This window comes from Coffea arabica, chromosome 10c, assembly GCF_036785885.1.
Source record: "Coffea arabica cultivar ET-39 chromosome 10c, Coffea Arabica ET-39 HiFi, whole genome shotgun sequence".
In the NCBI taxonomy this organism is placed as follows: domain Eukaryota; kingdom Viridiplantae; phylum Streptophyta; class Magnoliopsida; order Gentianales; family Rubiaceae; genus Coffea; species Coffea arabica.
This window is the reverse complement of record NC_092329.1, coordinates 28,444,133-28,471,501: the sequence shown is the minus strand read 5'-3', so window position 1 is coordinate 28,471,501 and position 27,369 is coordinate 28,444,133. Positions and strand designations below refer to the sequence as shown.

Genomic DNA, 27,369 nt, shown 5'->3' with positions numbered 1-27,369 from the left:
ATTTAAAAGCAATTCATGTAACGATAATATAATTAACCAATACTAAGGTAAATAATTATAAAAATAACTATTTTAAAAATAAAAACATGAGTCCTCACATCATATGAATTATAGTCCTCAATCTTAGATTTAAAATAAATTAGGAATCATTTCAATCCAATCTCTGTATCTCAAATTGCAGTCGAAATATTGAAATGTGTTGATTCTACCAATCCTTTGCTTTCTCGTCTCTTCATCACCTTTCATCCTTTGAATCTTTTGCACTTTATATCACTTGAAATCAAATTCAAATCATTAAAAATCATACAAGTATTTTCTTACTTCGCTCCTGTGACAGCCCCACCTTCCCCTAAGGCGAACCAAAGGGGTTAGCGGACTGCCTGCCCAGCTCTCGCCAGGACTAACGGTACGGTTTACGTCAATCTAAAACGTTCCGGAACATACCATTGCGCGCAAACAAGTCAAAAACACAAAATAAAAAAAACGAAAAAAACCGGAAGCCGAAATTTATCTAAACCATAGCCAAGCATATATATACAATGGAAATCAACATTTACAACCATAATGGCATGCCAAAACCATTCATTAAGGAGTACACATTCGATTTGCCTATCAAAAGGAAATGAACCCGTTATACATTAGGGTTTCACTTCAAGAGCTATACAAAAGACATTTACAAGCTCAGTATGGCAATTGACTATCCAGTCCATTTTCAAAAGCAATTATATCCCTGTAAGGAAAACAAATAACACGGAATGAGCCAAAGCCCAGTGGTATACCACCCAATAAGCAATCAAAGTCATATAAGAATGAACCTTCATTTAAAGTGCACAAACAAGCAATGAAGCAAAACGGTAAAAGGATACGGTCGGCTCTCAAGAGCCCATTTCCACGCTTGCAATCTTGAACCAACCTCATTGACTCTCCGTCAATGTTAAAATACCAAACCGTAGACAACTCTTTACTTCCATTCCTTCCACCCAACATACCCCAACCGGGCCCGCACTCCATTCAGTAATATTTTTGGTAATACTCGAGTTTACCGGAACCAAGGGTCTCATTACCACAAGGTTCCCCAGTACAGTCCCCGTGGCAATTCAATCTTCACGACCAAGCCCTCGCCGGCTCGATTCAATTGACTACCAAACGGGGTTGAGCTCAGTGATACAGTAAAGTAGTAGGACAACCGTCCAAACAACCCAATTCAGTTTCCATGCATGGAATTCAGTATCTCATATAACAAATGCAGTATTTCAGTGGAACAGTAGATAGCTATGAAGAAAATCACAAGGGGTGAGAGCGGTCAAGTACACCCTCACCTCAATCACTTTCAATAACCAATTAAGCCTTCAAGGCATCAAATACACATAGCACAAAGCCACATTATAGCAAGTAAGTGAGTAGTATACTCACCAAGCGAGAAAGTGGTGTTTCATACACCGTGGTCACCAATCCGCCGTGAACTACCGTCACGCCCTAGAATCACGCAACAAATGCAATGAGACTCGATAACGAGTCGTATAGCAATGCTTAACACAACCCCAATAGGGTTTCGTATGGACAAATAAGCATGATGGTAAACCAGAAATTAAGAAAGGGCTTTAACTTAAGCCTTAATAAGAAAATCGGTTTTGCCGTCATAATGCGGTAATGGTACAACTCTCACTACAAATATCGGTTGGGGGTGTAAGACCCACCGTTTCGAAGCTATGGAACAGGGCTACAACAATGTAGAAGGTCACTCAATCCAGTTCCTAGCTTAACTAGGTCGAAAATGCCAAATACTAACCCAGAATTCCTAAAACAGGTTCGCAAAACACAAAAAACTGTAATCGGTATATCTCAGTCCATACAAGTCCAAATGCCGAAATTCCAAAGGCATAAGCTAGCTAAGTCATCCAACTACATTTCATCAGAAGACACCAACTCCAAAATCTAAACCAATACCAGTCAAAATGGCCAATTACTATCGCAGTTTTCGCATTCTGTCCAAAGCAGAACAGCTACAGTAATTTCGTCATATCTCATTCCACATTAATCCAAATGACCTGAAATTTTGTAGACACATCAACCTCATCAATACCTACAACTTTCATGTTTTGAGCAAAGTCAAATTCGGCCTCTAACACAGTGATCTAAAACCGGACAGAATTGGGGCTTCAAGAACCCTAACTTTCCAATTTTCCATCCAAATCCAAAATTAGTTGCATTTTCCTATCCAATACACCTCATAGAGTCATTATCAACCATTACCATTCATCATGCAAAGCCACAACCTTCATTTCATATTAAACCAGAAAAATTCTCAATAAAATGAAAACTTCACCAAAACAAACCCAATCAAGAAACAAATCACATATTACTCCTCTCATGCCTCCATTAAGCACAAAATAAGCATCATTAGAGATAGTAGGGTGTTTCAAGCTTCACTTACCAAGAACCAAGAGAGAGAGGGATGTTGACCACCTTAGGCCTTCAAACAAATCTCACCAAACTACTTACTAACACTAGAAGGAAAGTTTTTATGGAGTGAAATCAACTCTAAGCTTTGGTTTGTGGTAGATTGGACCAAATGGAAGCTTGCAAAAATGGAGAAGTTCCCTTCCTTCTTGAGCTAAGGAGAGCCGGCCAACAAGAGAAGAAAAATGGTGATTTTTGGTGAATTTTTGGATATTTACTTAGTTGGGTCAAAAGTCAAAAAAAAATGTCAAAAGGTGAATAGTGTTTCAGAAAAGGTATCCAATAAGAAAGTGACATGTGTCACTCTATTAAATGCAATCTTATCATTCTTTTCTCTCTCACATCAATCACTTCATATACTCTACTTATCCCTTAACACCCGATAAATTTTACACAGTATCCGAAACTTAACCTTATTGGCCGAATTTTCCGAACTTTTCGCACTAGTGGGTCCCACGTCCACTATTTACTCTTAATTTTCTAAAAATTCTCCAATGCTAGAAAAATCATCTTAAAACTATAATTGCTCATAAAATCCACTAAGAAAATATTTCTAAGCCAGAAAATGCAGAAAACATGCAATTAAGGGGAAATAAACCCTAGGAAAATATTAGGGTTTTACGGGTTCTCACAGCTCCAATTGATTATTGAATCATACACAAATATGAAGTTTTTACCACTTAATTTGTGAGGACTTGAAAATTTACTTATATTTTCTTATAATCCCCTTTTATTTTGAATAAGTTAATTTATAATTCCTTTACTATTAATTTACTCCCTCAATAGTTATAATAAATAATAGAACTGAGAGTTTTACTTTTACTTTTATAGTTAGGGTAAACTAGGATTTTTGCATATTTTGGTAGTGTGATTAGTTGGTGAGGTGTGTGTGCTAAATTTGGTGGATAAGAGTGAGTATTAGGTAAGAGGAAATATGTTATTAGAAGTGCTAATGATAAGTTAGTGAATCATAAGTTAAAATAAAAGTACAAGAGAGTTAAGGAAAATAGGTTTGAACCGATGTGATACCCCAACTTTTAGGATCATCTTTTGTTTAGTCTCAAAGAGGATATTACAGTTTCTTTAGTTTATTTTTATTTTAAAAAACATTATTTTGTTTTAAAGAAGAAACTAAAGTTATTTCTTTGGGTTTGATTTAAAACCTTGTTTTGTTTTAAAAGAGTAGAAACCCTAAAAGTCTAATCAAAACCCTAGTTTCACTTGTGACTGACCGTTTTCTCAAATTTCTCATATTTCAACTGAAACCCTAAATTCAATTTATAGAATTGTAAAACCCTCACATTTTTCTTAAAAATACCCTTTTATTTGAAAATTATTAAATTATAATAGCCTTACTACTCAATCACCCCACAATAAGTGCAAATGAACCTAGAAAGTAGGGTATCACGTTTCGATTTTAAGTTAGCACGAATTAGGGTTTTCACGTTTTTTCGTAGTATGATTATTCGGTACGGAGTGAGGATCAAAATTGGTAGGTAAGAGTGACTTTTGGATGAGGAAATATTATATGATTAGAAGTGATAATAATAAGTTAGTGATTAGAAGTTAAAAACCCTAGTATACGCGATTTAAGAAAAATCGGCTCAAACTGACGAGTATCGATCACTACCGATTGAACCCATCACTTGACCACCACTTCCTTACCACCACATACCCTTGATATTTGTGCAAAATATCCCCCCTCATCCTCAGCCACATGGCCTAAAATTGTGGCCAAAATGCAAGGAAAAGAAAGAGAAAATTTAGTTGGTCTTGGTGGTGACAAGTGTCAACCACCTATGGTGTCTTGATCAACCATTTGTCTTGCCTTCTTATCTCTCATCTTGCTTCATTTTCCCTCATTTTTTTTGGTTTGGCCGAGAGCAAGGAGAGGGAAGAGAGTGAGGAGAGTTTTCAATCTTCTACCTTGAATCCAACCATTTGAGTGCAACCAAGAAAAACTAAACCGATTAATCACTAGTTGGAAGCTTGGGAAGCTTAAGGAACCAAGAATTTCAAGGAGAGGTGAAGGATCATCCTTGCAAGCTTGTGTCTTGAGGTATAATGGCTGATCAACCATTCTTTCTCCATTAATCATGATTAAGTTGGGTATTAATGTTGGTATTGTGTTTGTGATGCTTGTTTCAAGTGATTTTGATGATTAGATGGATGACTTTTGAGTTAGGGTTTCTTGTGGGTTAGGTGTGGTATGATGTATATATATGGTATATGATCTTGTGAAGGTGATAGTAGTGGTAGTTTCAAGGTGAAAATGTGAATTATAGCTTGAAATAACAAAAATTCCAGATTTCTGGAAAATTTAGCTTCAGTTCTGCCCGACTCTATTTGATCATGTTAGAGGCCGAATCAGACTTGGGACAAAACATGAAAGTTGTATAGAATGATATTTTATGGTTGCCTACAAAATGTCAGCTCAATCGGAGCAACGTAGCCTGTGAAAAGATGAAAATACCCTGACTGCCATAGGAGTAAAGTCAGTGGACAGTTTTGACAGTACACTAAGTTAGTTGAGTTTGTTCACCTTGATACGTACTGAACTAGCTTTTATCCAAAACATGAAAGTTTTAGTACTTTATCTTAGCTTTTCAACACCTCCAAGAACGTCTTAAACGGACTTTGGTAGCTTGAGATATGGCCATTTGAAAGTAGTGCAGTTAACTGGTCTATTAGTTGGAAATTGGTTCTGTGAATTGGGAATTTGACTGGGTTACACTGGAATTTGGACTAAGTGATCTTCATCAAAATTGTAACCCTTTATCTTAGCTTCGAAACGGTATATATTTCATCCCAAATTGATAAGTATAGCTTCGATTGTGTCCGTTACGCAAAAACATGTCAAATCTATCTTTTGCTAAACCTCATTTCTGCACATGTCGTTAGTTTGATTTTGTACTTGTATTACTTTGAGCCTATTGAATGGCTATTGGAATGAGATTGTTTAGTGTGTAACTTTGGGTTTGATTGAGGAAAAGAATGAAGCCATAAATGGCTGGAAAATAGGAAAATACAAAGGGCGTGCTGCCCAAATTTACGTTCAAGGGCTAGGTAGACATACTTGCAACTTGAGTAAGGGTTAAGAGTGATTACTGCTTGAACCATCTAGGATATTACATCTTCTTTTATCAAGGTATATCAGTAAGGACTTGGCCGAACTTGTACCCTTGAGAAATAAAATAATGACTGCTCGAAATACGTTTTTCTTGTACTTTTGACTCAAATGACATTTCCAAGTATCATGTTACAAAGTTATATAGTTTGAAAAGCGAGCGAGTGTTTCACGAATATTCTCCAAGTGAATTTCAATTTCTTGATTCTTATTGAACAAAACGTTTAAGTTTCGAACCTTAGTTACTTTTAAAAGTTCTTAAACAATATTTTATCGCAGATTTGGACTCCGCACACGGAGTAATACCCGAACGTAACTCGTAAAGGCACCGCATTTTGGGTGAGTGCTTCCAAATACCTGGTTGACCTGGACACTTGTTCACAATATTTGTACATAATTGATATGAGATTTGTTGATCGGGCAAGAGTGTACTTTATCGCACTTGCCCTCACATGATCTATACTTGTTTATTGTTGCAATTAACTTAATATACCTGTATTTGATTTGTAAGTGTGGAGCGGCAGTATGTACCACACTCAATCCGAGTGGGAGGTGCCTCTCATTCCCGTCTCCATACTTTTATCTTAATTCCATCGATTGGAGAGGTTATCTCATCGACTTCTTGGGGACCCAAACCCCATTGGCTAGTTAATCGAGTCGAGCCGGCAAGGGCTTGGTTGATTAGATAACGAACCATGGGTCGTTAGTTATGTCGAGTGGAGTGATATCTCCTCGACTAATCGGTATACTCGAGTATTACCACCCGTGTTTATTGAGGATTTTGGGCCCAGTAGGGGGTGTCAATGGTGGACGGAGAGTAGTGTAAGTGGTGCTCTACTGGATTGGTTACTTACTTGAAGGTTGACGGAGTGTCAACTATTACTTGATCAAGCTCTGGTGATGCGATGGGAATTTGGCTCCTGAGAGCCATCCGTATCCTTATATTTTGGAATGATTATTGTTTATTAGATTATTGTTTCTTCTGAAAAACTTTTACACTCACTCACTTTGAGATTTGCTACTTGAAGTATTATTGTTCACTCTTATGAACTTTTGATGCCATTAACTTGCTACGTTGATATTCGTACTTTCAAAATGGTCAATTTGTTATTTGGAACCTCACAGGGCTTTTAGCTCATTCCACGCCATTTGTTTTCCTTACAGGGGGTACGAGCGAGGCATGAGACATGTACAGACTAGCATAGCCTAGTTGTTTTGAATATTGAATATGTACTCACGCTAGTACCCGACTAGAGTTGATTGTACTCGATTTGTAAACACTTTGGAGTATTTTGGTGTGTAGAAGCTTTGTATCTAGATTTGAGTATCAATGTACATATTAAGTGGATGTGTTATTCATTTTCGATAGATGTACGTTCTTAGTTTTTTTCTTGAGATACGAGTGAGTGAGTCCTGGTGAGAGCTGGGCAGGCAGTCCGCTAAACCCTGGGGTATGCCCTAGGGGGAGGTGGGGCTGTCACAACCGACATGCGCCGTTTGTTACCGGTTGAGTGTACCGCTTGACCAATACTTTCTTACCCTAATCTTCTTGGTTTTATTTCATCTAATCAGCCCTAGATTAAACCCTAAACCAGCCAAAATCTTTGACTAAAGAAAAGGTGAGAAAAGAAAAAAAAAAAGAGGAAGAATCTTGACTTGCCAAGTGTTGGCAATCAAAGAAGAGTTTGACCAAGATATTTCCTTCCTTCTTATCTTTCATTTTGGCTAACTTTCTTCTCTCTTTCTCCTCTCCTAGCTCTTGGCCACCATGAAGAAATAGTAAGGAATAGTTGGGATGACACGTCATCTTTTGTTTTTGATATTGATGTGTTAAGACTGATGTACATAGCGCCTGCTTTTGTTCTATGTCCTTTGGTTGTTATAAGTTCTGGATTTTATTAGGATGGCATGTATAGTACTTCCTAACTTGGTGTGTGACTTGTTATGATATATATATATATATAAAGGGAGTGTTTTATTCTAAATGTGCTTCATTGTTCACTTTATGATTTGGAAATGTTTTTATTGAGCTTTATAGCTACTTTCTTTTGCTTATACCTATATAGTCTATTTTTCAATAGAGGTATGGAAGGTAGGCGAAGTCAGGGATGTGGGACTAGTCGAGAACGCGGTTCTAACCATGGACGTGGAGCTAGACAAGTACAAGAACTGAGGGAAGAGAGAGATGTGATGGCCGAGCAACGACTTGAACCTAGGTTGAAGGAGGGAATCAAGTAGCAACGGCCATCTAATAAATGACTAATATTTTAGCTCGATTGGTAGAGCAGCAGGGTCAAACCCCTGTCAATCAACCTAGGGACCCTGAAATAGGGGAAGATAGGACCCTAAAGCGGTTTCAAAAGTTTTCACCTCCCAAGTTTCTTGGAGGGCCAGACTCGGAGTTAGTGGTGAGATGGCTGGAAATAATGATAAATATTTTCGCCGCCTTGAATTATATGGAGGATAGGCAGGTGAATTTTTCTATATTTCAATTTGAAGGACCAACCAGAGCCTGGTGGAATGTGATTAGGGCTAAGTGGGAAAGAAAGTGGATAACATGGACTTGGTTGAACTTTGTGCGAGAGTTTAACGAGAAATATCTTCCACTAATAGTCCAGGAGAAAAGGGAGGATGATTTCATTAGGCTACTTCCGGGAGGCTTAAGTCTATCTGAATATGAGACTCAGTTCACCAAGTTATCTAAGTTTGCTCCTGAATTGATAGTTGCAGAGCAGAGGAGTGTGAGGAGGTTTGTACAGGGGTTAAATGTAGAAATACAAGAGGCTTTGGCGGCGGCACAAATTAATACTTTTACGGAGGTTTTTAAGAAAGCCCAGTGGATAGAAATTGCAAGGACACAGGTGAAGGCTTTTCATGCAAGAAAGAAAGGTGTGTCTAGTGGAGACTGTGACAGCCCCACCTCCCCCTAAGGCAAACCAAAGGGGTCAGCGGACCGCCTGCCCAACTCTCACCGGGACTCAGTCATTCACTTCAATCCTCAACCGGAACCACAATAAACCAAGAATAAACATAACAATGATCCAAAACTTAAAGCAAAACTTATATACATTGCTAACTCAAAAGGGAGTACAAACATCGAATATACAAAGGTTCTCAATTCACCATACATCCAGCCCGTGCCGAGCACTAGGGCGAGAACCATTACAAAATCAAAGAAACTAGTCTAGGCTAGTCTCTACCGAGCTCTCGTCCTTGCTCGCCTTCCCCTATTAAGGAAAACAAAACTAAAGGGATGAACTAAAAGCTCAGTGAGGTTCCGAACACATAATCAAACAATCAATCCAATACATTAAACATAGAGTATCAATAGTTCAAGAAACATTTACAATGGAAAGAGATAATAACACATTCATTAAAAGGATACGGGCTCACATGGAGCTATTCGTTCGTTCGTTCGTTCGTTCTCCTGTCATTCCTCTTATTCCTCCAATTATTTGAAAATGCATTTTGAGAAGTAAAACCCTTCATTTCATTCATTGCCACTCGTTCATTCATTTCATTTCACCCCCATCCGGACGTTGGTCGGACTCCACCCAACAACAAGGTAATACTCGAGTATGCCAATGTTCACACCCAGGGTCACCATATCGCCCGACCGAGTCTTCTTCTAGCTCGAGTCGATCGGTAACGAAGGGTAGGGCTCAATTCAGCCAAAAGGCTTACATCATGCACAAATAATGTATCAATCATTAAATCATTGAAAATTTCACGTTTCATTTAGGTCGAGCGCGATAAAGTACACGCTCGCCTAGAAAACTCGTTTTGGAAATCCTTGAAAGCACTTAACACATTATCAAACAATAACACAAGCCATGAAGTCAAGGAAAATATAGCAAACAAGGAAAACACTCACCTATTTACGCAAAATAATATCCAAAATATCTTGCCGGATAATACCGTCAGTCACCGATGAACCCTAATATAATCAGAAGAACACATTATGCTTCAACTATCAAAGATTTAAGTGATTCCATGAAAATCCGAATAGGTACTAGTACAAAATATAAATATGATTTTGGTAGTGAAAAGAGTCTATTAAAACCAAAGGACATAAGTAAACTACTTGTAAAACTTATGCTCACTTGTAAAACTTTAAAATATCCTTTTTAATAGCCATTTCATAGGTTCAAAGTCATACAAGTACAAAATCAAGCTAGGAACATGTGCGGAAATGGAGTTTGTGTCAAGAAACAAAAGACAGATTTGACGTTGTTTTGCGTAACGGACACAACCGAGGCTACACTTATCGGATCGGGGTGAAATTTATACTGTTTTGAAACTAAGGCAGAGAGCTACAACTTTGTTGAAGACCACTCAGTCCAGTTTGTAGTGTATCTAAGTCAAACTTTCCATTTACAGAACCAGAATCTCACATTTGGGCTTGTTAACCGCCTTATGCATAAATGACAATAACTCAGGCTACCGAAGTCAAAACGAGGTGATTCCAGGGGAGTTGGAAACCTAAGGCATAGCACTACAACTTTCATGTTTTGACTAAAAGCTAGTTCTGTACACATCAAGGTGAACAAATGCAACCAACTTAGTGTACTGTCAAAACTGTCCACTGACTTCACTCCTAAGGCAGTCAGGGTATTTTCATCTTTTTACAGGCTACGTTGCTCCGATTGAGCTGAAATTTTGTAGGGAACCACAAAATGTCATTCTCTACAATTTCATGTTTTGTGCTAAGCCTAATTCGGCCTCTAGCATAGAGAAATGAAACCGGACAGAATTGAAGCTACAATTTCCAGAAATCTGAAATTTTGTTATATTCAAGCTATAATTCACATTTGTTCCTTGAAACTACCACTACTATCACCTTTGGAAGATCATATACCACATATATGCATCATACAACACCTAACCCACAAGAAACCCTAACTCAAAAGTCATCCATCCAATCATCAAAACCCTTTGAAACAAGCATCACAAGCACAATACTAATATTAATACCCAACTTAATCATGATTAATGGAGAAAGAATGGTTGATCAGCCATTATACCTCAAGACAAGAGCTTGCTAGGATGATCCTTCACCTCTCCTTGAAATCTTTGGCTCCTTAAGCTTCCCAATCTTCCAAACTAGTGATTAATCGGTTTAGTTTTTCTTGGTTGCACTCAAAAGATTGGATTCAAGGTTAAAATTTGAAGAACTCTCCTCACTCTCTTCCCTCTCCTTGCTCTCGGTCAAACCAGAAAACAAATGAGGGAAAATGAGCTGAAATGAGAGATAAGAAGGCAAGACAAAAAGGTTGGTCAAGGACTATAGATGGCCAACACTTGTCACTACCAAAGCCATCCAAATTTTGCTTTCTTTTCCTTGCATTTTGGGCCACAATTTTTGGCCATATGGTTGAGGATGAGGGGGGATATTTTGCACAAATATCAAGGGTATGTGGTGGTGGGGAAGTGGTGGTCAAGTGGTGTGTTCAATCGGTAGTGATCGATACCCGTCGGTTTGAGACGATTTTTCTTAAATCGCGTATACTAGGGCTTTTACCTTCTAATCACTAACTTATTATTATCATTTCAAATCATATAATATTTTCTCATCCAAAATTCACTCTTACCTACCAAATTTGATCCTCACTCCGTACCGAATAGTCAAACTACGGAAAACGTGAAAATCCTAATTCGCTCTAACTTGAAAATGGACAACGAAAACCCTAACTTCTATATTCATTTACACTTATTGTAGGGTGATTGGGTAGTAGGCCATTATGAAGTAATAAGTTCCAAGTAATTTTCAAATAATTTCTAAATAAAAGGGAATTTTAAAAAAATATATAAGGAAATTTTTCTAGTCGTCACACTCTCTCCCTCTTACAGAAATTGAGGATGCGAAAGCCCAAGTAAAAGCCTTTCAAACGCGGAAAAGAGATACATCCAGCAGCATACCTGAGGAATCCGGAGAAAAGATAATGCTCTTCAAAGTGCAAAAAGCGAACCATTCACCTTGCCCACCTTGGACATTAAGAGCATTAGATAAAAGGTCTACGAAAGGAAGTCAGATCGGATCAAAGGACATTTCTCGAGAAGGTCAAACAGTAGCTCCTCGATTGGCCTGTGGATACTGTGGAAAGACAAATCACACTGAGAATGATTGCTGGCAGAAAGGGGGAAAATGTTTGATTTGTGGGAGTAGCAATCATCAATTTAGCAATTGCCTGAAGAAACAGCCACTACAAGAAATTTGGTCATTAGTGACAATATTTCTCAGTGATGAAAAAAAATCGTCACAAAATGGGGTCCTTTAACCACAATACGGCAAGTTGTCACAATCGAGTCAAGGAAGCCAATACATCAGTGACGACCTTGCATTGTTGTCACAATTCGATTCCCGCCAGGAGTCATGAAGAGAGCGGGAACTGCAATAGTGACAACTTTCTAAAAGTCGTCAGTAATAATAGCACCTTTCTTTGACAACTTTGCTATTGTTGTCACTAATAACATTATATAGCTGTTAGTGACAACTATTTTTATCACTGTTTGATTTTTAATACTTATTGTTTTTTGCAACTATTACTCTTAATTTTTTGTAATCATTATGTGTTCTCTAATGATTTTTAGTTGTTGTATACTTACGAGCCTCCTTATTAGTTTAATTTTCTTGTATATGTAATAACTTCATTAGAATAAAAAATAATTAAAAAATAAAAAATTCATTAGTGTAAATAAACTTGTGATTACTTAACTTAGAATGATTATTAGTTAATTTGATATGAATTTAAATAAGAGTTTTCAAATTGAATCGGTTATCGAAGTGGATAAATCATAAACTCCATAGTTAATTAACTAATACACTTTATGTATTAGTTGAATTGTGCATTTTTTTCTTATTTGAAGATAATGGATTAATAGTGAAGTTTTATAAATAGTAGTTATAATTGATATAAAGTTTTAGCACTTATAAGAACTAGTTAAATTTTATGAAGATGCTTTTCCATTTATATGAATTTAAAAAATTTTGCCACTCATACTAAAATTTTTAATCATACTAAAATTTTTAAAATTGTGACACAAAAATAATGAATAAAAATGAAATCTATATTTCAAATACAATTATAAAAGACAAAATTGCACCAATTTTTCTTGTGTAAAAAGGGGGGAATTATGATGTCCAAATCCAGTTAAAATTCAAGACAAAAACAAAGTGGCGCAATTTTAAAATTCAAGGCAAAAAAAGAGGCGCAAAATTGTCCAAGTCTCTTGTACTACGTAGATGCAAAATAATAACTTTTCTAAGTGTTGAATTCTTTCTCAGACATCTCCCCTCTCCAGTCTTTAAATCGAAGCCCGTTTTTTATCCTTCCCGTCAAAGTCTCTCTAATTTCAGCTTCAAAAGCAGCGATGGCACCAAAGGCGGAGAAGAAGCCGGCTGAGAAGAAGCTCGCGGCCGAGAAAGCCCCAGCAGCCGAGAAGGCTCCGGCAGAGAAGAAGCCAAAGGCCAGGAAGAAACTCCCGAAGGAAGGCGGAGCCACTGCCGGCGACAAAAAGAAGAAAAGAGTCAAGAGAGCAGCAAGACCTACAAGATCTACATCTTCAAGGTGCTAAAACAAGTCCATCCCCACATCGGGATCTCCAGCAATGCCATGGGTATCATGAACAGCTTCATCAACAATATTTTCGAGAAATTGGCTCAGGAGGCTTCCAGGCTCGCCAGGTACAATAAGAAGCCGATGATTACGTCGAGGGAGATTCAGACTACTGTGAGACTTGTACTTCCCGGTGAATTGGCCAAGCACGCCGTCTCCGAAGGCACCAAGACTGTTACCAAATTCACTAGCTCTTGAGGAAATTGAAGAGAAAACGGTTGATTTCTAGGGTTAGTTCTTTCGGTTGATTTTTAGGGAAAATTTTTTACCTAGTTATCGTGAATCCCCTAGATTAATTGTATCCTCTACTTCTTGGCCCACTTGGGAAGGACTTGCTACTTCCCAAAGATTTTTTGTACAAAATCAGCTACAGCTGGACTTGGTAGGGGGAGAATTGAATAATAATGACCAAATTAGATGAGGCAATTAGACAAGCTTTAGATGAGGCATAATACCATACTCATTTACCTCAAAATATTTATTGCTCTGGCTAAATGATTTTTCCTCCAGAACTGCGCACTTCAATTTTCTCCAAGGTTGCAACACGAAACATTCGTTCTGTTTCCAAGAGGGTAATCACTTCTATTTCTTCTTCTCGTCTCTTTTGTGCTTTGCCCGGAGTGATAACTATGGGACTATTTTTGGTTAATTGAAGGGAATTTTTTCTTTTCATTTTTGATTGTAGTTTGGATTTACTTTTCTTCTTTGTTTGGTACAATGAATCCGTTCTACTTCTAGCATCTTAGCTCAATCTGTTTTTGTGTAACTACATCTCATAGCATTCTTAATTATTGGTAAATGCTAAAGTAATGTTCTTTAATTGTTTGTGTTAGTAAAATAGAGTTCTTTCCTGCGTTCATATATGGTTCCTTGGTGTTTCTGGTGAAGTAATGACTTGTGGGAAAAGTTCCCTTTTCTAATCTGGGTATAGATTGTATATTCCAGGTGTTATGTGTACATCAAGTTGTCTCATACAATAACACTAAATACTCAGATTTGGATTGGAAGGCATTTTTTGTAAGGTTGATTCAGGAAATGAAAACTTAATGCTTCTTTTTTCTTTGTGGAAATAATGTGTATGCTTCTTTTTTCTTTGTGGAAATAATTTGATGCATGGAGAATTACTTCAAGTTATGTTTATCGAACGCTTAGTCCTGACAATTGGCTTGTTCATTCTGAAGTTTTCTTCTTTCACTTCCAATATTCAGTGGCTCTTTGTTTACTTTTTCTTTACTATTGCATCACAGACTCACAATTGTATGTCTTCCTATGTTATCTAGAATCTTTTAGAGATTTGCATCTGGCCCGCATTTTCCACTGTTGACGTTAAATGAAAGGAGAGTTTGCCATAGAAGATAAAGTAGTGAAGCTATCGAGCTTGTGTAGTTTGCTCTGCTTCTGAGAAGTTTTGATGCCTATGTGCTCTAGACTAGTGATTGACGAGTTTCAGTCAGTTTTTTGTTGCACTGATTACAGTAGCCAGTTGAATGTCAAAAGGGAGATTTAAAAAAAAAACTCAGATTTGGATACTTTTCTTAACATAACTAGTTGGACTAGTCTTTGTGTTTAAACCTGAATTATGTAATTGTCTTGCTATAAAAGTGTGTACTAAGCTTTCATGCTAGGATATAAGTTGAACTTAGTGATAAGTAGGGAATAAACACGGACATCATCTCAAAAGTTTGTAATATGATCTATGAACTCTGTTTGATTTGTGGGCTTTGGTTGCACGAGTTTTAGTTACACGGGCAATGTATTCATGTGACTTTCCAGATTTTATTCTTATGAAATTTCAAAGTGGTTGTCACATGGGTGAAAACAAATTTTGCATAAAAGAATACCATAAATTGACTGGTCTGTATTCTTCTAATTAGATGTCATGGCTGATTACTGTGTTGCCGAATTGTCTATAGTTATAATATGTGGATATATTGTGCTGAAAGTTTGTATTATCTTAATGGATTATGACACTATAAGTATTTATTTGCAGTAGCATTTTTTTAATGGGTTGCAGTTCCATGGTTGATTTTGTGCATTAATTTAATTTAGTTGTATGGTTTGACAGCTTTAATTTCATAAGGATGATAAAATTCTTGCTTTTGTTTTACTCAAGTGTTTTAGCATGGTGTGCTGAATACGTTTTTCAATCAAAGCTAAATTAGAGGTTCAAAGCAGTTGATTATCATGCTCTTTTCATTTCTATTGCACTTGTTTCTGAACTTTATAATGTTATGGAACTTATCTGCTATACTTGCTATGTTACTCATTTCATTATGATTACTACACCGGTACTTGGATATGATTGTAATCATTCATACATAAATTTTTTGTCTTTACATTTGATTGTTATTACTTGATAATACATTTTCATTTTAGTAGTACTTGTACTCCGAGCATGTGTGTCCAGTCTTTGAAATTAGTGAGTTTTTGAAGCCAATCTGAAGCTTTCTTGAGTTCTAAAGTTTCAAGTGCTTTATCTCTTACTTTGCTCTTGTTCAGTCACTGTCTAGACGATATATAAAAGAAATGATTCAGCTTATTTTCTTGCAAATTTCTAAGTTCTCTTTCTTGTCTCAAGTTTTTATTATCACCTACTAATAATTGAAGTACTTCACTGCAGATATGTTGCTCATTTTAGATTTTTGAAAGATCAGTAGCCAGAGTTGCTAATTGACTCAAGAACTATAGAGAAAATCCTATACTCAAGAAAATTTTCGACGACATATTAAAGTCATCACTGATAAGTTTTATTGACAACTTGACTAAAGTTGATGCTCGTAATGCATGGCAATAAAACTTAATAAGGTAGATTTGTACTCCAGAGTTGCTAATTGATGCTCGTAATGCATGGCAAAACCTTTTTCTGATCATACTTTTAATAAGGTAGATTTGTAATAGTACAAATCAAGTGCAATATGAATCATGGACATAATTTTCTGCCCAATTGACTTAATGAGGGCATTTATATAGATGGTTTAATTTTGGGTAGTAAGCTAATTTAAAATAACCTTTTACGGGTTGAAGAATGAACTTAATCAAGTTATTGTAGCATAGCAATTTGCAGCGAATCATTGTTTTATGTCATCCATGGCTAATTTTTATAAGTAACAATCCTTTGTCTTCAGTAGAACATATAGGATATAAATAAGTTATTGACATTACTAATACTTTAATAGCTAACTTTTGAGTTCATTTGGGATATTGTTCTTGTTATGACAATTCTTCACCTTCTTTATTCTTTTCCTTAATAATTTCCTACTCATTATTTGAGTTTGTGATAAGTAAATCTAAGATTTTTTTCCTTTTCAAAATGCTTGTTACTTACTATTGTTATACTACTTTATGCAGACAAATGCTACTATGTCAGATTTTGTGCAAAATTCACAGCTACTAAGTGGACTCAAGAAGGATGAAGATAAAGCTTCTTTTTTGGCTCGTGAAGTGTTTTGGAAGTTTTTATGACTTTTGAGGCTCGGATGCTTTTTGTAAACTTGATTGACTTTGCATGAACAATTTGGGTTACACAGTACCACTTCTATTGTAGTATTTGTAGGATGACATTGAACTTAAACATTATATTTTGGTCATTTGTAGCATAATGGATGCTTTTAGCTATTAATTAGCAGGCCTTTTATGGTTCTTTTGAATTGATGAATTGTTGGATTCCTTTTTAGTATAATGGATGCTTTTAGATATTAATTAGCAGGCCTTATATGGTTCTAATTTGATGTATTGTTGGATTGGTTGCTTTTAGGACAATCGTTTGTATCAGGTTTCATAGTGACAATATATTGTTACTAATCAGATTTCTCCACTAACAACAAAAAGTTGTCACTAAATAAGGTGTATAACAAAAAGGTATATAGTGATGATAAATGTTGTCAGTAAAGAGCCATTTTTAGTGACGACTCTAAAGAGTTGTGAGTAACCAATCAATACCAACGGCAACTATGAAAAGGATTTTACTGACGACACTACTACGAGCATCATTGATAAGGTGAAATGTCGTCACTATATATGTATTTATTATTGACAAAAAATATTGTCACCAATGAATAACATTTACTGACGACATTTAATGTTGTGACTGTGTACCTTTACCGACAGAGATTCACTGACGACTTTGTGACAACTAAAATGTTGTCAGTAAAACACGTTAGTGACGACTTTTACATTTTCTGTGATAATAATCAGTTGTCACTGATGACCAAATTTCTTGTAGTGAGCCACAAGAGGGTAGTACTCAACAAGTGGAAGGAACCAAACCGAAACAAACTAATGAAAGAGGAAACCGAACAAAAGTATCAGCACAGGTTTATGCCGTAGATCAGCAACAAGTTCCGGGGTCCTCTGAGGCAACAGAAGGTAAAAATTTCGAGGACGAAATTTCTTAAGGGGGAGAGAGTGTGAGAACCCAAAAATGTTCACATTTTCTCAGCATTATTTTATTCCTTTGCCTACATTTTATACTTTCCTTGGAAATATTAAAATTTCTATGCATTTTTACAAGCAAGTACAGTTTTAAATTCATTTTCCTAGTATGAGTTAGTGTACGTTAAATTTGAGACGCATTATCGATGTGGGGCCCGCTAGTGCGATGTACGCAACATTTTTTTGACAACTAGTTGGTGAACTATGGAGTTAATTGCAAAGATTAAAAGTTATTGGGGCCATAGTGTGAGACTTGGCAAAGTAAGATATTAGCAACCTTGAAGCTTCTAAGGTCTTCCTAAGTTTAAATTTGATTGGTGGAGGAAAAGTGACCTTTGACCTTAGCTTAAATATCTAGGATGTTAGTAAATGAGAAGGAAAACAAAGCAAAAACTCATAGAAAATAGAGAGAGAGGGCCGTGAGCCTTGAGGAAAACCAAGAGGAAAGAAAACTTCAGTTGCATCTTGGGTTTGCTTGATTTAGTGAGAACAAGAAAAACTAAACCGATTAATCATTAGTTTGGAAGCTTGGGAAGCTTAAGGAACCAAAAATTTCAAGGAGTAGTGGAGGATCACTCTTGCAAGGTCTTGTCTTGAGGTATAATGGCTGATCACTCTTTCTTTCTCCATTAATCATGATTAAGTTGGGTATTAATGTTAGAGTTGTGCTTGTGATGCTTGTTTCAAATGGTTTTGATGATTGAAGGGAGGAATATTGAGTTAGGGTTTTGATTTATTCACTCATATTTCTTGTGGGTTAGGTGTTATATGGTGTATATATATGGTATATAATCTTGTCAAGGAGAAGGTAGTGGTAATTTTAAGGTAAAAATGTGAATTATAGCTTGACTATAACAAAAGTCCAGATTTATGGAAATTCAACCTTCAGTTCTGCCCGGTTCTAGTTCATGATGTTAGAGGCCGAATTAGGCTTAGCATAAAACATGAAAGTTGTAGCGAATGATGTTTTATAGTTCCTCCAAACTTTCAGCTCAATCGGAGTAACATAGCCTGTGAAAAGACAAAAATACCCCTGACTCTCATAGGTTTAGTCCAGTGGACAATTTTGATATTTCACAACACTAACCGTGTCTATTCACCCTGATGTGTACTGAATTAGCCTTTGGCCAAAACACAAAAGTTGTAGTGCTATGTCTTAGCTTTCCAACGCCCCTGAAATCACCTTGTTTCAACTTTGGTAGCCTAAGTTAGTGTTGTTTACGCATAAGGCGGTTAACAAGCCCGAATGTGAGATTCTGGTTCTGTAAATGGCAATTTTGACTTAGATACACTACAAACTTGATTGAGTGGTCTTCATCAAAGTTGTATGCCTTTGTCTTAGCTTTGAAACGGTATAAATTTCACCCCAATCTGATAAGCGTAGCTTCGGTTGTGTCCGTTACGCAAAACAACATCAAATCTGTCTTTTGTTTCTTGACTCAACCTTCATTTCCACACATGCTCCTAGCTTGATTTTGTACTCGTATAACTTGGAACCTATGGAATGGCTATTGAAATGAGATGATTTTGTATATGACTTTGGGTTTGATTGACGAAAAGAATGAAGCCATAAATGGCTGGAAAATAAGTAAGTACAAAGGGCGTGCTGCCCAAATTTACGCTCGAGAACTAGGTCGATATACTTGCGACTTGAATAAGGCTTGAGAGCGAATACCACGTGAACCATCTAGGGTATTTACGTTTTCTTTTCCACTTCGACTCAAATAGCGATTTTAAAGTTTCACAAGTGAGTCTAAGTTTTACAAATATTTTACTTATGTCCTTTGGTTTCAATGTACTCTTTTTACTACCAAAACCATATTTATACTTTGTACTAGTATGTATTCGACTTTTCTTTGACTCACTTACATCTTTGATGGTTGAAGCATAATGTGTTCATTTCATTATATTAGGATACCTTGGTGATTGAGGGTGTATCCAGAAGGAAACTTTGGACGTTATTTTGCTTAAATAGGTGAGTGTTCCTTGTTTGCTATATTTTCCTTGACTTCATGGCTTGTGTCATTGTTTGATAATGTGTTAAGTGCTTTCAAGGATTTCCAAAACAAGTTTTCTAGGCGAGCGTGTACTTTATCGCGCTCGACCTAAATAAAACGTGAAATTTTCAATGATTTAATGATTGATACATTAGTTGTGCATGATGTAAGCCTTTTGGCTGAACTGGGCTCTGCCTTTCATTACCGATTGACTCGAGCCAGAAGCGGACTCGGTCGGGCGATATGGTGATCCTGGGTTTGAACGTTAGTGTACTCGAGTATTGCCTTGTTGTCGGGTGGAGTCCGGCCAACGTCCGGATGGGGGTGAAATGAAATGAATGAACGAGTGGCAATGAATGAAATGAATGGTTTTACTTTTCAAAACGCATTTTCAAATAATTGGATGAATAAGGGGAATGACAGGAGAACGAACGAATGAACGAACGAATAGCTCCATGTGAGCCCGTATCCATTTAATGAATGTGTTATTATCGTTTTCCATTGTAAATGTTTCTTGAACTATTGATACTCTATATTTAATGTATTGGATTGATTGTTTGATTATGTGTTCGGAACCTTACTGAGTTTTTAGCTCATCCCTTTAGTTTTGTTTTCTTTAACAGGGGAAGGCGAGCAAGGACGAGAGCTCGGTAGAGACTAGCCTAGACTAGTTTCTTTGATTTTGTAATGGTTCTCGCCCTAGTGCTCGGCACGGGCTGGATATATAGTGAATTGAGAACCTTTGTATATTCAATGTTTGTACTCCCTTTTGAATTAGCAATGTATATAAGTTTTGCTTTAAGTTTTGGATTATGGTTATACGAACTCTTGTGATTTTATTTCGGAATTGATTGAGGTATGACTGAGTCCCGGCGAGAGCCGGGCAGGCGGTTCGCCTAACCCTTTGGTTCACCTTAGGGGGAGGTGGGGCCATCACAGTTGGTATCCCCTAAGGCGAACCAAAGGATTCGGCGGGACGCCTGCCCAACTCTCGCCGGGACTCAGTCGCTCACTACAGTCCTCAAATAAATTGCAATATAAATTTCAAAATATACATCAAATGTTCCACAAATTCAATTGCACTACGAACTAAAACCTCAAGAGATACAAAACAAAGGTCTTCAATTCTCACATAAGTACAAGTACAAGTACAATCTCAAATACTACGGAAATTAAAACTAGAGCTCCAACGGTACAGTAGATCCTCTAACCATTCACACGGAGAACTTTAATACAAATGCTTCCTTCACCTCGAGCCTTGTGGAGGGGAATAAAATAGTTTTGGAGTAAGCTAACGCTCGCGAGTAACCAGTAAAATCAGTAATCAAATATATTTCACAATAATGCATTTCGATGAGGCCATGATTCCGAGATCAAATGTACGTATTTTTGCTCCGGTGAGCCAGTGAAATCATTGCACTTAAACATCCAACGCTCAAATAGATCATTTCACGTTGAACAGTAAGAGGGAGCCCCTTTTGAGCTCCAGATGAACATAAACAAAATGGTGGAGACGTTGGTGTTCAGCACAAGACTCCCCAAGAACTCATTGAAGCCAAAACATGCCATGAACTCCCATGCAAGCACGCATGATATGCAATTGAATAGAGAATGCAGGAAACAGTTCATTAGTAGCTTTAGAAATAGTTTAGGGTCACTCACCTCCACGGCTCAAGAACCATCCATCATATATCATTGCCTTGCCCAAATCCAAGCCCTTCAACTCAAACTCAAAGCAATCAAATGCTTTCAAAGATCGGACAGCATATCCTCTTAATTTCCTTACTTTTCCATCCTACAAGCAATACCATTTCATCTCAAATCAATCACATACATATCATAGACTATCAAATACAACTTTCGGCACAATATCCATAACTGAAGCTACAGTTATCGGATTGAAATGAATCTTATGGCGTTCCGAAGCCAAGACATAACCCTACATATCTTATGAAGAACTCCAAAGCCAAATGATGCATTTTAATGGTCAAAAACGGAAATTTCCACGAAAATAGAAATCTGGGCGCGAAACAGGGCTCATGGGCAGTCAAAGGTATTTCGGTCATTTCACAGGATACATTGCTCCGATTGAGCCAAAATTTTGTAGGCAACTATAAAACATCATTTTCTAGAACTTTAAAATTTTAACCTAAGCCTGATTCGGCCTCTAACATGCTGAAATAAATCCGGTCAAAACAGGGCAGATTTGAAACCCTAACCTAAAATTTTCCGTACAAGCGGAAATTTTCCGCAAAAAACCGCAACTGATGCTCAAGGGATCCATTTAACACACTTTAGAGCCATCAATCCAAGGCCAACCATAATCATCATATGAAACCAGAAAAATCCCAAAAAAAATCAGAAATTTAACTAACTTCACTTTAATCCATGAAATCTTCCATAAAATCACCTAGTTAGCTACCATAAGTCACCAATTGACCATTGTTAGGAACAAAGAGTGAGTTCCAAGCAAAATACCTTAACCTCTCAAGAAAGGTAGTAGCTTAGTGGTTTTTCTTCCAAAACAACTCCACCAAGATCTTCAAACTCCCTTAGCAAGTCTTTTGTGTGGACTAATTCAAGGTTTAATCGGTTAGTTTTCAAGATTTGTGGAAGATATAGGTGAAACTTTCTTTTTTTTTTCTCTCAAGGTGAAGGTCGGCCAAGAAGCTTGAAGAATGAAAATGATTTTGATCAATTTTGGGTATTTAGTAAAGGTGATGAATAGTGGTCAAAGTCCACCCTCCATTGGTTTCATGACACTTGGCCCTTTTAGGGTTTTAATCTTATCCTTTTGTCTCTCCAAGATTAAACCATCTAAGTAACCTCTAATTATCTCTTAACACCTAGTATATTAATCCCGGTATACAAAACATGACCTAATTGGTCGAATTTATCGCACTTAACGCCACTAGCGGGTCCCACGTCCAATATACACTATTTATTTCTCAAGAACTAATTTATACTAGAAAAGTGATTGGAAAACTATATTCACTTATAAAAGTCTCTAGAAAATTTTGATAATAAAATAAAGTAAGAAAAATGCACGCGGATAAAATAAATAAATAAAGAAAATTTCCCTTTTCTTTTCCTGCGGGCGTCACAAACTCACCCCCTTAAATGAATGTCGTCCTCACCATTCCAACTTGTAATAATCAGATCAAGATATCCCGCAAAAGTCAAACGAGTATTTCCAAGCAAGCACTAAGAGTTACTCTAATCCCAGTCGTCTGATTTTCAGTCCCACAAGAAATCACTGATATTTCAAACCAGACCCATAGTCTGGTATCCTAAACTTTAAGTCTAGGATACACTACAGAGATCTGAAACCTAAGCTCTGATACCAACTGTGACAGCCCCACCTCACCCTAAGGCGAACCAAAGGATTCGGCGAGACGCCTGCCCAGCTCTCGCCGGGACAGAGTCGCTCACTATAGTCCTCAAATAAATTGCAATTTAAATCTCAAAATATACTTGAAATGTTCCACAAATTCAATTGCACTACAAACTAAAAACCTCAAGAGATACAAGAAATACTAATTTCCCGATTAAAACAAATGTCCTCAATTCTCACTTAAGTACAAGTACAAGTACAATCTCAAATACTACGCAAATTAAAACCAGAGCTCCAACGGTACAGTAGATCCTCCAACCATTCACACGGAGAACTTTAATACAAATGCTTCCTTCACCTCGAGCCCTGTGGAGGGGAATAAACTAGTTTTGGGGTGAGCTAACGCTCAGCGAGTAACCAGTAAAACCATGTAGACACCAAAATTTTAGCGTAATTTCTTTTTATTTTTTATTTTTTAGTTTTTATTTTTCATGTTGGTTTTACTTAGTTTTTAGTTTTTTAGTTTTTATTTTATTATTATTATTATTTTTAAGTTTTTTTTAGCATAGAATTTCTCGAAAAAAAAAGAAGCTGCATATGCAACGGCATGAAGATTTTTTCAGGGAAGATATGACTCAATGGATCGGATGGCTGGGGGGATAGGGTAGAACAAACCTTTCATCCTCACCATTGAGGTGAGGGTTTAGAGTTATAGGTTTCCCATATAAAAGCCAAGAGAAACGGCAGAGGAAAGGGGGGAGAAAAAATTCTGAGGGGGACTGGCGGCTGCTAGCAAAAGGGAAATGAAAACAAAAAGCGAGAGGGAGCTTGGGGTTTTAGAGAAGATTGACGGCGGGGTTGGAGAGGAAGCAACAAAAAGAAAAGAAGAGCAGGGGGAGGTCTTAGCAGAGAGCTCTAGAGGTTTAGCAGACGGCGGAAATCTGATAAGAAGGAGAGGAGAGACTGAGTTGACGGCTGGACTAAAAGATAGGATAAGAAGAGAGGGGGAGAGAAGGAGCGAGGGAAATTGAGAAGAGGGTTTCGGACGGCAATGTTCAGTCAAATCTCGATCAAATCTCCAATTCACAGTAATTCTCCTCGGTAGCTTGATTTCGTGCGCTTTGCCCAGGAATTGGCGTGGTTGTTTCAAGCTCATAAGTGGCAAAGGTGATTCATTTTGCTTGAACTGGTTCTGAACATATCGAAATTCTTGAAATCTTATCTTATATTTTTGGGATCTGATCTTCGATCCTTTGTTGCTGTGATTCGTTCCCTTTTGTATGAACTGTTAGCTTAGATATTGTCTGTATACCCCTGTGCTTGAATTTTGTGTTGTCATAGCCCAAGAAACACAGGGTATAGGAGTCTTTTCAAGTTCATTTAATTGATATTTGATCCTAAAATTGCTGAAAAAAAAAGAAGAAAGTTGTGGAATTTTTCTTTTCAGATTCGCAAGCTATCTTTGTCTGAAATTTTTGTGTGTGTTTTAACATAAGGATTGCAGCCAGGATGACAGGGGTCATTTTCCTTGGGTTGTTTGAGCTCTTGGGTTGCTCGAAGTTTGAGATTTGCTTGTTGTTTGATTGGTTTTCCATGTACATGTCTAGCGCAAGATCCTTTCTTTCTGACTTTGCTGCATTTTTTCCTTTTCCTTTCGGTCAATTCCAGTTCTTTGTTTGAATCCTGTAGCCAAATTTTTGTGTTGGATTTAGTTGGTGTTTGATGGTTAAAATCGTGGTGTTTTGGTGGATTCGTTGGCATGATAAGATGGCCAAGACAATTGCAGTAAGAAAGATGTGAAGTAGTTGAAAAATAGTTTCAGTCTGCAGAATTGTTTTTCGTTGCATGCATGGGATATTTTCTGAGAATTATATTTTAACCCCTATCTTTTCAACTAATTCTTCTAAGGCCCAGGAGTTTTGGAAAATAAATCAATTTGGTCTCCTTAGTCTCTAGTTATGCTACAAAGGCCCAATTACATTCCAATTTCTTGCAATTAAGTCTTACGTTGATTGCAATTTGAACCGTTATTTGGCCTTTTATTATCTTGGGACCTTTGAAGTTCTTAAATGTTTTGATTTGATTCGAATGATTGATTAATGTTTGCAATTGGGTCCTTAGAAGTTCTTCTATCTTAGAAGTTTGGTTAACAATTTACCTTTTTTGGAAATTAAGCATCTTTTGACTACATTTAAGTAGCAATTATGGAAGAATTTAGTGGTTTGAAGTTTCTAAGGTGTTCTGAGTTTCCTTTTTGCCTTTTATTCTACTTATCTTTAAAGTGGTGCATTAATCCCTTGCTTTGATGGTTTTAGCCCAAGTTATCTCTTTCCTTGGTGACTCTAGCCCAAGTTAAGTCTTGTTCACTTTACTAACATCACAAACGGGGAGGTATAACTTCTTTTATCCTTTTTGGTCTCTCCTCTATGTGATTCAACGTGCTAAGTGAAAATTGCATGTCTCTTTGCTTTTCCTTGCCTTTCCTTAATTCCTTTCATTTACTTTTGCTTTTATTAAGTTATTCTTTTATGGGGTATGTGTACACCTCTTGGCTTGTAATAGATAGGGTTTGGAGAGCATTTTTTATTCATTTTCCCTCTTCCCCATTTGTTTTAGTTAGCAAATGTAATAGGTTCATTAGTTTGATTGCTTGCTTTTCTTGCTATGTGTTAATTTACTTTATTAGGCTCTTGCATTTAGTCGAGCATGCTAAGTGTTATGTGCTACGTGTTTACAGGCGATTGGCATGTCTACTTGCTTTTTATAGTCGTAGATGAATATGATGGATGAATGCACGTCACCACACTAGTCCAACGCTAGTTGTGGCTCATTGTCCCGTTTTCCACTAGTCCAACGCTAGTAGGAATTCATAGATATGGGCTAGTCCAATGCTAGACCCTTAGGGATCTCCCTCGCTAGTACATACTTGCATGTCTCACTACATTTCATGCATTTTTCTTAGTTTTCTAGCATTTGGCATGCCCCTTCCATCCTTTCCCCTTCATCTTAGGTTTTTACATCCTCATGCTAGTTATAGGGTACATTTGCTTGAGAGTCCCCTTTCGGTAAGGGAAACGAGCGAGTGTGGCTACAAAATAGCCTTAGCACGCTAGTCCTTCCTTCGAATCAAAGGGAAAATTAAAGTCGTGAAGTTAGGAGTCATTCCCGTACCCAACTTGATGCATTCCTCTAGGATTCATACACTTTCATTTCTATCATATCACCTCCTCACTTTTTTATCCACATTTTCTCACTACTTATATTTTTCTCAATCCACATGCCATGTTTGCACATTTTTTTTCTTTTATTTGTTTTCTACCTCACAAATTGCATCCAAATTGCACTTATATGCACTTACTACCATTATACCATATTTTCGTCCACTTGCACACAAACACCTTTGTTTTCTCAATGGGCACATATGCACTTTTCTTACATTTGCACACATGCACTTTTCTTACATTTGCACACTTGTACTTACATTTGTATTTTTATTTTATTTTCATTTTATTTTGCATTCTTTTTACATTTTCACACTTGCACTCATATTTGGGTCTTCATTTGCATTACCCGTGACCTCTATGAGAGTTTTTCTTATTGGCCATCACAACTCATGTGGTTGGGACCAAAAAGCCTCATAAGAGACATTTTAGATTTAGGATTGCATTTTTTTTCATATCCATTAGTCACATCCAACATGCAACACATATTTTGGGTAGAAGAAATAGAAAAGTGGGGCTAAGTCACGCAACTAGCTTTGGCTAGGGTAAGGGAGTGCCTTAGGCTTTGCCTTTGCCTTTTCCCTTATCAAATGTGACCCCCGATCCCTTTCTTTGGTTACGTAGACCTAAAATTCTTTAAAAAGGGTTTGTTTACTTTTCTTTCCAAAAACAAAAATCATTTTTTGGGTGACTTGGTACACCCTAACTCTATACCAAGTGGCGACTCCTTTTCTATCTAAAACCCTTTGTTTGGCCAAACCGTCGCATTTCACAATCCCACGGCCTTTTATTTTCACTTTCACACACATTCACATACATCTCCTACACACTACTTTCACACCTTTCAAAAAGTGGGGGACGACAGATTGGCGACTCCACTGGGGACATCCTATGTGGGTCCAAGCATTTGATTTAGCCATTCTTTTCCGTTTTCTACCCTTGTTATGCGTAGCATTTGGATAATTAGGGTTGCATTTTACATTTTAAGATCTTTTGCCTCGCGCGCATATCGAACTACTTCCTCACTCACGTATGTATGTGTAGACACCAAATTTTTGACCTTAGTTTTTCATTATTAGTTTTATTGATATTTATTTTAGTTTGATTTTACTAATCTCATTTTTAGACATTTTAGCATTAAAAAAAATGAAAATGAAAAAAAATTGAAGAAAAGAAAAGAAAA

The 27,369-nt window shown here is 37.0% G+C and overlaps 1 protein-coding gene and 1 pseudogene across 1 annotated transcript; both read left to right on the top strand.

The window, feature by feature from the left end:
- The first annotated feature begins 7,842 nt into the window (after window positions 1-7,842).
- Window positions 7,843-8,517, top strand: LOC113696600 (uncharacterized). Its single transcript, XM_027215989.1, has one exon. It carries the CDS (start codon window positions 7,843-7,845, stop codon window positions 8,515-8,517), a length of 675 nt encoding a protein of 224 aa, XP_027071790.1.
- A 4,364-nt stretch (window positions 8,518-12,881) lies between these two features.
- On the top strand, window positions 12,882-13,430 carry LOC113697521 (histone H2B-like; annotated as a pseudogene).
- Window positions 13,431-27,369: the final 13,939 nt, after the last annotated feature.

Excerpts from the sequence above, each read along its gene's own strand:
- LOC113696600 (XM_027215989.1), top strand. The coding sequence starts at position 7,843 with ATGACTAATATTTTAGCTCGATTGGTAGAGCAGCAGGGTCAAACCCCT.